Source organism: Osmia lignaria, chromosome 10 (genome assembly GCF_051020975.1).
Source record: "Osmia lignaria lignaria isolate PbOS001 chromosome 10, iyOsmLign1, whole genome shotgun sequence".
In the NCBI taxonomy this organism is placed as follows: domain Eukaryota; kingdom Metazoa; phylum Arthropoda; class Insecta; order Hymenoptera; family Megachilidae; genus Osmia; species Osmia lignaria.
This window is the reverse complement of record NC_135041.1, coordinates 13,411,291-13,423,970: the sequence shown is the minus strand read 5'-3', so window position 1 is coordinate 13,423,970 and position 12,680 is coordinate 13,411,291. Positions and strand designations below refer to the sequence as shown.

Sequence of the window (12,680 nt, the reverse complement as noted above, 5' to 3'; positions counted from 1 at the left end):
CTCATTCGGCTCTTGTCATCTTCCCCCCATTTTCCTTCGTTACTCGGTAATTATGAAACGCGACGAGGACCCCTCGAACCGATTCCGTTCGAATCGAACGCGTTCGCGCCCGATGCTCCAATCATTTTTCGTTCATTTAGGTTCAGAGTTCAGGATCGTTGATCCATTGCGAAATACCATGCCTATGGAAAGTAAAGAATTCGATGTTTTAGAAGCGATATTCTCGCTTGACGTAACAACAGCTTCTTCTTCCTGATAACGTTTCAATGATGACAGGCTACAAAGTAGCATTAAGTGTTTGCTCGATCCTAATCATCTTCCGATACCCATTACGCAGATAAACTTTATTTAAAGCAATCACGATGAAAAATCAGCTGGCTCAAATATTAAAAAAACTGTTAAACGAATCGTCTGTATCCATGGATAGCAATGAACGATCATAATTTTCGAGCATAAATAAAATCTGTTTACCTACGCGTAAACGACTTTCGACCTTCCTATCTAATTGCAAACTAAACGCTATCTTATCGAACCAATGCAAATTTCTTTTACACATATCGCTTCGTAATGCAGGAGATTTAAAATTGAATAGATTATTTCTTCCGAATTTTGACGTTGTAAATAAAAATTCCTCCGAGTATCGTTGAAATAATGTAGAGAAAAAGAGGACTTGTCTACCGACGATACTCTGTAATCGTTAACGTTATCATATCGTATCGTTATGAGCCTGTAAAAGTACGGTTCGTTTACGTTACAGGTCGAGGAAAGTCAAAAACAGAAGCATATTTTTGGGTATCTGAAGATTAGATTAATTAACTGAACGATAAAAATGTTCAAAACAAGAAATTGTACAACACCTGGGAAATCGCGGTAGGGAATGATAGGGATTTAGTGCAACAACGAATAAAATTCCTTTTTCTTTTTTATTATATTATAAATATCTATAACGAGTAGCAAAAGTATATACAGTTCATTCCCAACCCCATATCCCTGTCGATTGTTTAATCGTGTCCTTGTTCTCTCTCCTTACTCTGGTCACTGCATTTGCCTCCCCTTTAACAAGAATTCTGCGAGATTGTTCTCTCTTTTCCCGTTTTTGCAACGCTGATTTCACCTTTTTCTTAATAACTTCTGGCGCGATTGTAGATACTGTAGTGGTACTGTACATGCTTTTCGAATCACTAAACTCTCCTGTTTGTACCTGGTCATCCTCCGAGCCAAACGTTGCTGAAACAGAAGTAATACCTTCAAAGTTAGAATACTTCATTTTGATTTAAAATTTGAACCGCACGAATTTTCGTGCCCTACCTTCATTTGTCTCTGCATCGACCGATACGTCCTTTGGTGTATAAATATATTCATTCCTCACACAGTCCTCAACTTGCTGTTGCAAGTAATTAATTTCACTTTCATCCATACTTTCTTTTTGCTCTTCAACGTTTTCCTCGCTTTCCTCTTCGGCTTCCTCGGCTTCGGATTCGATCATACCCATTTCTCTTAAAAGATCCTTTTCCATCTGTTTCGTCAGGCCACTGGCCTTAATTTCTACGTCGATACAATCTTCTCTCCTAAACATAAATTAATTTCTCTAAATATATCAGAAACATTCGTGTCTTATTTTTATCACTTACAAAATATCTTCAAACGTTGGATACAACTCGCTTTCGTAAGCGAAACGTCTTTTGAAAAAGTCACGAACACAGTTCACGTCTCTTTCGAAATAAATTTTCGCGTCGGCATGTTCGGTAGAAACCATTTGAGGAAAATCGATAAGAATCGGTTTTCCACTACTCGTTATCATGATATTAAATTCATTGAAATCTCCATGGATAACTCCGTGGTTTCCAAGTTTCACGATCAAATTCATCAATTCGTCGTAAAGCCATTCGATGTCGTCCACTTCGTACACGCCGCATCTGAAACAAGTTTATTTATATAAACTTTACTGATGTATATGGTATGAAACAATAGAGCAGAAGAAATCAGTAAATTTTGCTCACAGAGGTCCACCTTCAACCAGCTCCATTACCACGCAATGTCTGTTCAGATCAATTGGTTTCGGTATTGGAAATCCTCTATCGTAAAGTGCTTTCATGTACGCGAATTCTCTTGTCGCAGATATTCGGGATAGGTACAACCACGACGCCGATTTTCGGTGCTGATGATAATCTCTTTTATCCTTGATATTTCTAAAACAAGTTCTTCCTAATCTATGTAGTTTCAAGCAAACAGGGTTTCCTTCTTCGTCGGCAACTATATAAATGTTGGATTCCTTTCCTACTCCAATCTGATTGCCAAAGGAGGAAACAGTGCCTCTTTGAGCTAATACCTTTAGCGCTAAATAATCGTATCCTGCATTCGTTAAACGATAACCGTCGTCTGAAAATTTACAAGAAATGTTTTATACATAAAATATTCAAGGTTCTAAAATTGATTTTCAACGTGAACTAACAATGTTTTCCTCGTTCATAACTAAGAAGTCTGTGTTTGCATAATTCTTTCATAAATTTGTGAACACCCCCATAACGTAAATTTGCTATTTGAGCAGCAAGCGATGCAGGGACTAGTTCATGGTTTTTCATTCCCATTTCAATCTGTAACATCAAACAATAACTTATGAAAGAAAGTAATCAAAATTATAATAATACATACTTTAATATTGCTTATTTATTTAATGCATAGAAAATAATGCACGTCAAAATCTCGACATAACCTTAAATTGTGTGAAAGAAGCTATGTAAAAAGAAAAATATATACACCTAATGCAATATTATATTAATTTCATATAAACAATGAGATAGAAATACTTACCGCTGTTAGAACACGAAAATCATCGCGCGTTAAATAGCGCAAAATTGTTACATTTAATTTCCCCATGTTTGTGTCACGTTCCTTCCATAAATTTTGAAAGGGCTTAACGTTAAAATTGTTTATTTAATCAGGGTACAGCTGATATGTCGAAATTAATGAATTTTTCTAAATCTACTGTGGTTTAATGCAATTCAAATATGTAATAACAATAAGTTATTGTTTCCCTTGTTTTGGAGGAGTCGGAGGGGTCATGAATTTGTGCCTCGAAAACGAGTGCCATCTGCTCTATCCTAGCAGAAAAATGTGAAACACTTCGCACTGCAACGAAGCCAACTAGTTTCCGCGATTTTCCTATCGATAAGTTGTTGAGTAGTTTGAGCCGTTTTTGTATAGATAGCAGTAGGATCAAATTTCTAAAACACGAATATTAGTCTGTCAATTATTTTAATAATTTTTCGCGTATCAACGCCTTTATTCAAACTAAATTTACAGACAGGTATGAAACAATCTCAGAATGCTTATTATTAAACTTACTATTCGTTTTATTTCGTATATATTTACATATTATAATTGATTTCGTAATTATTGTCTGTAAATTTGTAAAAAAAAAACATATTACATTGTATTTCCTTAATGACAATATGCTTAAAAATTTAATCGATCATTGAAGGAACATAAACTTATTTTCGCCACTTCCCCCATTATAACGCAAACATTTTTTTAAAGTATTTATAGCACGAGACATGTTACGTATACGTGAAACAATTAGGCATACAAAATGATATTAGCGCATTAGATTTCGAATAACATACAAAATGAAAAACTATTCTTATTTTAAATAACCTGATTTAGTAATTACAAGTGATTAATAGCTTAATAAATTAACTAATGAAAAACATCATGTTAATTGCTTTAAAATGCTCGATCACGATTTCAATTCTTATAATACAACTATCACGTAAACAGTGATAACATTACTTGTTTGTAATTTTACAAATTAACAGTAAGCGAACATTTTTAACAGTAAACAACTTCCAAAACTTCCAAAACTAAGAGTTAACATAAGAAGCGGCTATAAAAAACAGATAATTATAGTCTTTTTATATAAACCTGATTAATTTTTAACTACAATAAATTGATAACCAGAACGATGAACTTCCAAGGACGTTAAACGTAACAAATAGAGCGAACAAATACTGTATTAGAAAAATGATCTATTTTGATTCGTTTATCTGTTATTAAACTTAAACGTACGTATTTTCAAACACATGGTCCTAGATTAGTATGTATAAGATTTTCTTCTCTGTGCTAGAAACATTTGTCTATTGTCGTATAGCTTAGAACTAAAACAAGTTAATACAGAATAGCTGATAATTCAATCGTTCAGAAAATAATAGAAGCAAAGTTCTTTGACGTTTTACTTAATCGCATAAATTTTGCATGACGATACTTGTTACGTAGTGTTAATCAAAAATGATCACGGATTTGATTTGCGCGCACTTCCTCGTATGAACAAGTTAAGCGTCGCCGTTTATGTACCTTTTATCGTGCACAAGTCGCATGTGCAATCAATTCATTTGATAGTTAACGCATTAAATACGGTTACCGCCATTCTAGATCGCTCAACGTTACAAAAGGAAGACACTGGAGAAACGTAGCATCAATCGGACGTATACATACAGAGTTCCGCCTTATAAATTTCTGTACCGTTCATCGGTTACATATTACATACAGTATTCTCATAATGCACACGCATATTGCCACAAAGATCTTTTCTTTTTTCAAATGGCCACCATCCTTCAATATCTTTGAAATTTGCTCCTTGCTATTCTTCTAATTATTACATAGTCCAATTAATTGTCATATTCCATCACTTATTATACAAATAATCTTACAGCATAGTGTACTTAAAATAACTGAAACATATGAAAAGGGAAGATAAAAAATACCACTAATGTTAATTCCAATACCCATCGTTATCAAATCTATTCTACTTAACTTAATTGTGAATTCTTTCGATTCGTGCAATATACAAAATAACACGCTACTTTAATTCACATCGATACATCGTGAAACTCCTACTAAAATACTATTCAATGAAATAACAAAAATAGAAAGACGATCCTACCTCCTTTTCGTTCTATTAATTTCCGAATGTTATCGTATTGAAAAGTGTACACTATAAAAAATGATTGTAGAACCAAGCATTGAGAATAGAATTACAATATCAGATTCGTTTACACTTGAATTACTCGATTAAAGTAAACGTTTCATGAACGTAGGCTAACAACCTACTAAGAAAATTCATCAGGTTAGTAAGTTACCTTTGAAAACATTGTAATTCTTTTTATCGTAGCTACTACCTATTATTATCAATCTTTGATCGACTGATCTTCGTCGCAAGCTAATTTTTCTTCATCGCCGAAGATAGATCCATCATCGGATAATTCGTTCGCATCAACTATCAATTCTTGTTTCTTTTTATCTCGAACTTTTTTGTGCGATCGCTTAATAGAAGTTTCCTGTATCAGTCTCAAATAATTTTTTGATTTCAAACAATTTGGGGGTGTTACATTCGACGGTACGAGTTTTGTACTAACGCTCGCACGCTCCTCGTTACATATGCGATCAGTGGATACTTCAAGTTGACCATCATGATCGATTGATTCGTTCACATCGTCCACCGTGATGCAATCGTTCGAACTCTCTAATGCTTCAACTTTGATACTTTTCACCAATGCTTGCTCTTCCATGTAACTATCATTGTTAAACAAACCGAAACCTTTCCAAGAACTATTTGCACGTTTATTCTTCTTATGCGATCTTTTAATGGAATCTATATTAACGTATAATTCTGTAGTTGGCATATCTCTTGGTGTCGACCTGCCGTTTACATCGGTAGAATCACATTTCTTTGCTTCCATATCGTCCTCGTCCGTCTTTATATAATTATCCCGAAAGTTTGGAATGGGCGTTAAACACCTTGATAAACCGATGTCCACAGCAAGGTCTTCTGAAACTTCATTTTTTCCAGACGGTAAATCGTAAAAATGAAGATATTCCTTAACGCCTGAACCATCTGTTGATCTCTTTCTTTTAAGAGGAGTGAAAATTTTGAATTCCTCTTTCGATGAATCGGCTTCCTGTAAATCAGAATCATACGACACGTTCGGTTCGCAGTCCAATGATACGTTTAATGATCTTCTGCTTTTGCGTGGGGATAATTTAATCAGAGGTGTATCGTGTACGCTCGTGAAGGAGGCAGCATCTTTCACATTTTCAGTATTATCAAAATCCGAAGAAACATCTGCGGTACTGTTTTTACATTCGAATGAGTTATCTGCTTCCCTTTGACATAAATCCATTTCTTTGTTGAAATATTCCTGCCGTTTCAGAAACCCTGACAATATTTTATTATGTTTATCTTTTTTATGAGATTTTTTGACAGAACTGAACTGCGACAATAAAAGTCGACTAGAGTTAACCCTCTCGGGAGTACATGCTCGTTCTTCCCTGTGCTCAACCGACGTTTCTTCGCTTTCGTCCTGTTTAGAATTCACAGTTTCGAATTTACTTCGCAAAAATTTTGGGCTAAACAACTTCTTCTTATTATCATCTTTGATTTTTTTATGAGATTTTTTTATAGAATCTTTAAGAACATTCTGTAAGAAGTTGATACGATTCTCTGGAGTAACTGATGTTTGTGATTCCGATATAACTTCTGCCGTTGCTTCAGGAGTCGCCGATCTAATATCAAACTTTATATCGATATCCTGATCAGGTAAATCATATTTATCAACGTCTTCGCATTTTTCAAATGATTTGTTTTCATTTATACTTTCTATTTCCAAAGAATTTTCTGCACTTTCTTCCGACTTTATTTCGTTAATATCGAATTTATGCTCCTCAAACAGAATATTGTCACAATTCGATGCTTCCCCAGATTCTTTAAAGCTGTTTTCCTCTTCTTCTGCATAATCAAAAAGTGAACCTGTGTCTGATACATTTCCAGAATTACACAATGGACTGTTTTTCAAATCAGTACTAGAATACAGATCGGCAGAATCTTCTAACGAATCTGTATGCTCGGTATATCGAGAATCTTTCCGTCTTGAAGATCTTTCCTACATAACATAATATAGTATATTAAAGTAATCTGAGAATAAAAATGAGTGATTTATTCAAATTAATCCGCTTACCTTTTTATGGCTCCTTTTAATAGCACTCGTACTTTCTGGAATTATATCAATTACATTTTCAGGTGTGCTCGGTCTATCATCGTTATTATCATAAAATTCATGAAATAAATTTCTAGAAGTACTTGTAACTTCGTCTAATCTGCCTTTAGTACGTTTCAAAGATTGCGAGTTAGGTGTTACGGTAATGCAGACAATATTATCGATAGTCTCCCTCAGTTGACTGCGTAACGATGGTCCCGTCGAACACAACGATCTTTTATTTAACTTCGTATTAGGCGTAGAATAATGTAATATTCCACATTCCTTTGGATTTTGTTGCAATGGCGTTTCATTCTGATTTTCGTCAATAGATTCAGAAGATGAATATAATAAACTATTATCAGCAGAATTATTTGGATTATCATCAAAATTCAAACATTTGTTTGATACAGACAATGGAGAATTAAAATTTAAACTCAAAGTTTTTCGTATACTTTTTTTAGTAGGCATGAACCGTTTTGGGCTAGGAGTTAAATTAAAGTTCAGTGACTTCTTTATTTTTGTTCTTCCATAATAGGAGGAACTGCTATTGAAATTCAGAGCTCTCATTATTTTAGCAGATCTAGATAGATGTTTATCTTCTTCAAAAGAACTATTCTCCGAATTGGAACTATGAATGTTTGCATCAAAATTCAATGATCTACTTATTCTGTACTGAATAAAACGTTTGTTTCTACGTGGAACTGATCTACTACAAGATATATATTTTTGTTTAAATAAACGTTTATTTTCTTCTAGAGGACTCCAGGCAACAAAGTACTTCTGATCCAGCTCTCTATTATGACTAGCATATTCCTCTTTAATTTTGTCATCATTCATTTTTGTAGTTGTTGTATAATTATCAAATAGAGCTTTATTCATTATGTTTTAAACATAAGAGTAAATATTTAAATAGGTATATAATTATTTAACACATAATCAGAACATTCCTTCAAAATGTATCTGGTATTTGTTTCATAACTGCAACAAAAGAAGAAACCAAATATTAAAATATAATAAACAATATTTACTATAACCTAAAATAACGTACACAATGTAGCTATTATAGTACGTAAAAGATATACAAATTAATTGTAACAAAATGGTATACATACAATTAATCGTAACTACGTACATTTATACATACATTTAAGAAAAGTGAATGAATTCATTTACAGGGTGTGTAATATACTATCTATTTTATCGTACACATACTGTAGACACTGCATACTGATTGTGTGAGCTATATATTCGTATGCAATACACACGTATACAGAACAGTAGTATGATGCACGCGTGCATATGCTCTGTAGTGTATCATTCTTCATTTCTTCATTGAAAAACAAGTACGCACACCATTTAATTACTCGTTATCAATGATGAAATAAGTAAATTGTAAATATTACATTCTTACAACTCTGAATAATTTATCTTTTAGAAATAATATAAGCTTACCGTCGTTGTACGTAAACCTCAAATATGATTCTTTCGTTTTGCCCTCTTCTCTTTCATATATATTAATAGATAAATGACAAAGCATCAAGTTTCATTTATCTAATTAAAAATACATAAATTTATTATAACAAAACTTAACTCAAATATCACGCACTATAACTCAACACAGGAAATAGTATGGCTACAACAGGCGTTGTACGACCAATTTTCATTCGTTCTGCGCATGCTTCGACTACGCATGTTTTGTTCTGCGCATGCTTCGACTGCGCATGCTTCATCTACGCATGCGCGTGATGGCATAGAGCAGCATATCCAGTGGCTCATATTTAGTAATACTTCAACCCTCGAGGTTATCGCTTGATTTTTCTGTGTATACTTTTGTGTCCACTGTGTATACGACCACGAAGTGCGATGAAGCTGGAAGAACGAGTAGATAGAGGGCCTCCCTGAGCTGCGCAAATCAGGTATGTTCTTTCGTTAAACGAATAACATATACAAGCGTTTCAACATGTTGCTTCGAGTCGCCACACTCGTTTTAGGCTTCCCCCCCCCCTTTCCATGTTCATTTCTTATACGATTTCTTAAGATACAATCACCACTTTTATTTTAAAAGCTGAATTAAAAATTCGGATTTAAATAATATTTCTAGATGTTTTAAAAGATGTAATTAATTAAGCTTAATGCGGGAGTATTCAGTAACGACGCATCACTGAAATAAGGGTTTTCGCAACAAACGTTACTACTAATCTCTCACACTCTTTATTTCTAACATTTAATTAATAATTCTAACATTTAACAATTTTAAATTAAAACTTGTAGAGATATCGACGAACAGTAGTAATAGATAAATCTCCTTAAAAATTTTTCGAAAAAATCAAGTATCGTTATTAAAATTGCATACTGACAATGAGATCGATTTTATTGAAAAGGAAAGTATAAAAATAATGCAACTGTTAGGACACCTCGATAAAAGTTTAAACATGTCTAACGTGGAAACTGACGATGTATTCTGCGTTCGTTCGCTGAACTGAAATAGCAAACGGATCCGTTGGATGAAAAGTAAATGCGACCAGTCGCCTCGCGGCCGTAGGTGTTGTACGACCCAACATCCCCGCGTACATTCGAAACTTTAAAAGACCAGAATCTCGGGCGTAAAATCTATAAAAATCCCATCAATAAGTAACAGGTATTCGTACCGGGTAACTGTTATAGATATCAGAAATCAAAATTATACCGTATGGGATGTTCACCACATGCTTTGGGGCGCTCCATCATCGATACCCATTTGTCGTCGTAACAAAATAGAGATAGGTCTAGATATGGAGAACTAGAGTAGGACTGCGCGCATATTGGCAATTGAGCAAGTAATCTTTTGGTAGCCTCTGTAACTCCTCCATATCTAGCACTTACTATTGTCTGTTTGAATCTTTGTTGTAACAATCTGCAATAACATGAGAAATTAACGTTATAGCTATAACGCGTCGTTGTATTTATGTATTACATTATACCTTGCGTATATGTTATTAGACGGCGAACACATATACTGACAGTCAGTACTCATTCTAGCATTTCGAAAGAAATCACTAAAATTCTCAAACTGTGTTAATAATTGTGTGGACGCATTATCGTACGCGGCTAATATTTTAGCAGAAACCATATCATAAACTACTAAAAGCGCTGGTTGGGCATTAGGTTCATTTGCTTGAAGGGTTGCCACTTCTTCGCTCGCAAATCTTACAAGTATATGATTTGTATCTAATAGTTGCATCTTCCACATTCGCAATGCATTCAGCTGAAATATTAACTTGTTAAAGTTACGTATATTTATGATATTTTCAAGGTTCTTGTACGTATTAAAATTTTGCGTCGTACTTGGTCAAAATATTGATAAAAACGTCTTAGTTCATACGGATCCTTTGTTGTCTCGCTGATGTAGGCTGCCCTTTTATACAAATATACTAATAATTTGTGCTTAAGACTATTTATCGTAACGTCCCTAAATGGGCGGCAATTTACTCCTGGACAAGCACTTGTAACTAAATACGCGTCATCTTCTAAACAAAACCTGTTACAAATTGAAGGAAGTAATTAGTATTGTTAATCTACAATGAAGCAACTACATTTATCAAAATAAATGGTACCTTCCTATTGTCCTAACATTGATAAACATTCCATCAAGAATTTGAAATATATGAATAGTTTGGTGTTGTACAGATAATACTGCCAATATATCTTTATACAAATAAAGGCCTGCATAAAAGAGAAACATATTCCTATTAGTTTGTTCATCAAATAATCTAAATAATCCATGTTTGAAGTAAAATTTAATATACCTTGATTGTGAGATAAATATATTTTGTCTACTTTAAAATGCCTAGTATCACATAATTTTCCTCCACGTAAGTCAACAAGATGTAAACTATAATCTTCTAGCGGTGATCTAGGATTTGGAGTCAATGCTTCATTGTTGGTGTAAATCTTAAAAGATGACATATTGTTAGAAAACTAAAATACCAGTTAGTACACTGTTTGGTAAATGATATACTTGATAAAAATGTGGCCTCAATTCATCTGGAATGTGGGCAGCTGAACCAACAATTACATATCTGCCATCATCAGTAAATAGACTACATTCTCTATTTAATTGTTCATTACTTTGAACAACATTTACGATCCACTTAGCCTATAAACAATATTAGACATTCATCGCTTTCCCTTTTTCTTGCAATTCAAAGTTCAAAAGCAATAACTGCATACCTTGAAAAAACGACTGAAAATGTTGCTTCTAATTTGAAAGCTATATTCATCATTTTTATGACCAATATATTCCCCTTCACAGTTTGCTAACAAATCAGCAGCTGCAGATGCACCTCGATATTCATAAACTTCTATGGAAGTTTGATCAGCACTAAAGGCAATTAAGTAACGACCATCAGGACTAAATTTTCGGAGAAAACATGGAGGTTTTTCTACATTCATGACAGTGAAATTTGGAAATACATTTTGATAAAACTGTCTAGCATTGTGAACATGGATTCCTGGATAAGGACAACCAAATATTTCTCGCCGCTTTAGACGTATCACTACGTTTTGTGGTCCTATTTTACGTGGTTTGATCGGACATGGTTCTGTCACGTATTCAATTTTTGCCTCTTTTTCTGCCATTCTTTATGAATGTTTAGAAAATACACCAAAATATTCATTTCACTTAATTTGTTTATACGTTTGAACGACACAACGTGTTCACTGTTAGTTTCTCAATGAAATTTAATTGAGATTAGTTCAAACGCCATTTCATTGGTTATGTTCAACGCATTACACAATTTTTCTTAATTTTAAAATTCAAGTTAATTATACATTGTATAATCTTGATTACTAATTAAACAGAATTATTTAGCAATGCAACAATATCATCCCAATAACTAAAAACTCAACAACTGATGCAAAATAAATTTTTAAGTATCTATTATTATCCTCCTTTCTTTCTTTTATGTACACAAAGTGTCATATCGCTCCAAGTCAGATGTTATTATTACATCTTCTTTTAGCCACTTCTTTTTATCATTCAACTATGCGATATAAAGATAACAATTTTTGATATATGTACTTGTATTTATAAAAATTACATCATGGTATTACATACATACAACCTTCAAAGTGTATAGGTAGTACGTTATATACATTCACGTACAGATTGGTACAGATGTGTGTTTCTAAATACATTTGCACAATTAGATATATGTATGTCGAATATAAATATCAAATAATGTTACCAACAATAGAGTTGATATATTTTTATATTTTTCAATTATTTATTACACTTTAGATCTTCTAAACAAAAACCATTTATTTATTTTTTTAAATTGTTTACAAATTTCTTGCAATTAAATTATATTTAATTATAAGAATTGAATTTATCAATTTTTTGAATTACAATCTTGTTTTTTCAAATTTATAATTGTAAACAAATTAAATTTTATTAACTTAAGGGGACAATATTACATCTTATCATGCTCTATGTAATATGGCAAATTGAAAGAGTGTCATATATATATTATTATTATTATTATCATCATCATTATTACTGTAGGTAATAACAACTTCGGTAACGTAATACATTGAAAACTATAAACATATAATTATGTAATCATTTCTATATAGACGCTATTCACATTTCCTATTATATTTATATATCTA

At 33.0% G+C, this 12,680-nt stretch overlaps 3 protein-coding genes across 3 annotated transcripts; all 3 read right to left on the bottom strand.

Annotated features, from left to right (window-relative positions):
• Window positions 1-931: 931 nt before the first annotated feature.
• On the bottom strand, window positions 932-3,089 carry RIOK2 (RIO kinase 2). The gene is made up of 6 exons (XM_034336300.2): window positions 2,812-3,089; window positions 2,453-2,594; window positions 2,001-2,379; window positions 1,632-1,916; window positions 1,309-1,568; window positions 932-1,227 (listed from the first exon to the last, which is right to left on the bottom strand). The coding sequence occupies exons 1-6, from the start codon at window positions 2,875-2,877 to the stop codon at window positions 971-973; spliced, it is 1,389 nt and encodes a 462-aa protein (XP_034192191.2). The 5' UTR covers window positions 2,878-3,089; the 3' UTR covers window positions 932-970.
• Window positions 3,090-3,348: 259 nt separating this feature from the next.
• LOC117609612 (uncharacterized) lies at window positions 3,349-8,696 on the bottom strand. The gene is made up of 3 exons (XM_034336185.2): window positions 8,484-8,696; window positions 7,011-8,009; window positions 3,349-6,935 (listed from the first exon to the last, which is right to left on the bottom strand). The coding sequence occupies exons 2-3, from the start codon at window positions 7,908-7,910 to the stop codon at window positions 5,184-5,186; spliced, it is 2,652 nt and encodes an 883-aa protein (XP_034192076.1). The 5' UTR covers window positions 7,911-8,009; window positions 8,484-8,696; the 3' UTR covers window positions 3,349-5,183.
• A 544-nt stretch (window positions 8,697-9,240) lies between these two features.
• abo (de-etiolated protein 1 abo) lies at window positions 9,241-12,253 on the bottom strand. Its single transcript, XM_034336290.2, has 8 exons — window positions 11,241-12,253; window positions 11,029-11,166; window positions 10,817-10,961; window positions 10,625-10,733; window positions 10,356-10,548; window positions 9,992-10,275; window positions 9,718-9,924; window positions 9,241-9,641 (listed from the first exon to the last, which is right to left on the bottom strand). Exons 1-8 carry the CDS (start codon window positions 11,646-11,648, stop codon window positions 9,458-9,460), a joined length of 1,668 nt encoding a protein of 555 aa, XP_034192181.2. The 5' UTR covers window positions 11,649-12,253; the 3' UTR covers window positions 9,241-9,457.
• Window positions 12,254-12,680: the final 427 nt, after the last annotated feature.

Coding starts and splice junctions, on each gene's coding strand:
- abo (XM_034336290.2), bottom strand. CDS start 11,648: ATGGCAGAAAAAGAGGCAAAAATTGAATACGTGACAGAACCATGTCCG. Junction 10,549..10,624: donor AATGTTAGGACAATAGGAAG/GTACCATTTATT, acceptor AATTTGTAACAG/GTTTTGTTTAGAAGATGACG. Junction 10,276..10,355: donor TTTATCAATATTTTGACCAA/GTACGACGCAAA, acceptor TTAATATTTCAG/CTGAATGCATTGCGAATGTG.
- LOC117609612 (XM_034336185.2), bottom strand. CDS start 7,910: ATGAATAAAGCTCTATTTGATAATTATACAACAACTACAAAAATGAAT. Junction 6,936..7,010: donor TTAAAAGGAGCCATAAAAAG/GTAAGCGGATTA, acceptor TATGTTATGTAG/GAAAGATCTTCAAGACGGAA.
- RIOK2 (XM_034336300.2), bottom strand. CDS start 2,877: ATGGGGAAATTAAATGTAACAATTTTGCGCTATTTAACGCGCGATGAT. Junction 1,917..2,000: donor CTGGTTGAAGGTGGACCTCT/GTGAGCAAAATT, acceptor AACTTGTTTCAG/ATGCGGCGTGTACGAAGTGG. Junction 1,228..1,308: donor CGATGCAGAGACAAATGAAG/GTAGGGCACGAA, acceptor CTTCTGTTTCAG/CAACGTTTGGCTCGGAGGAT.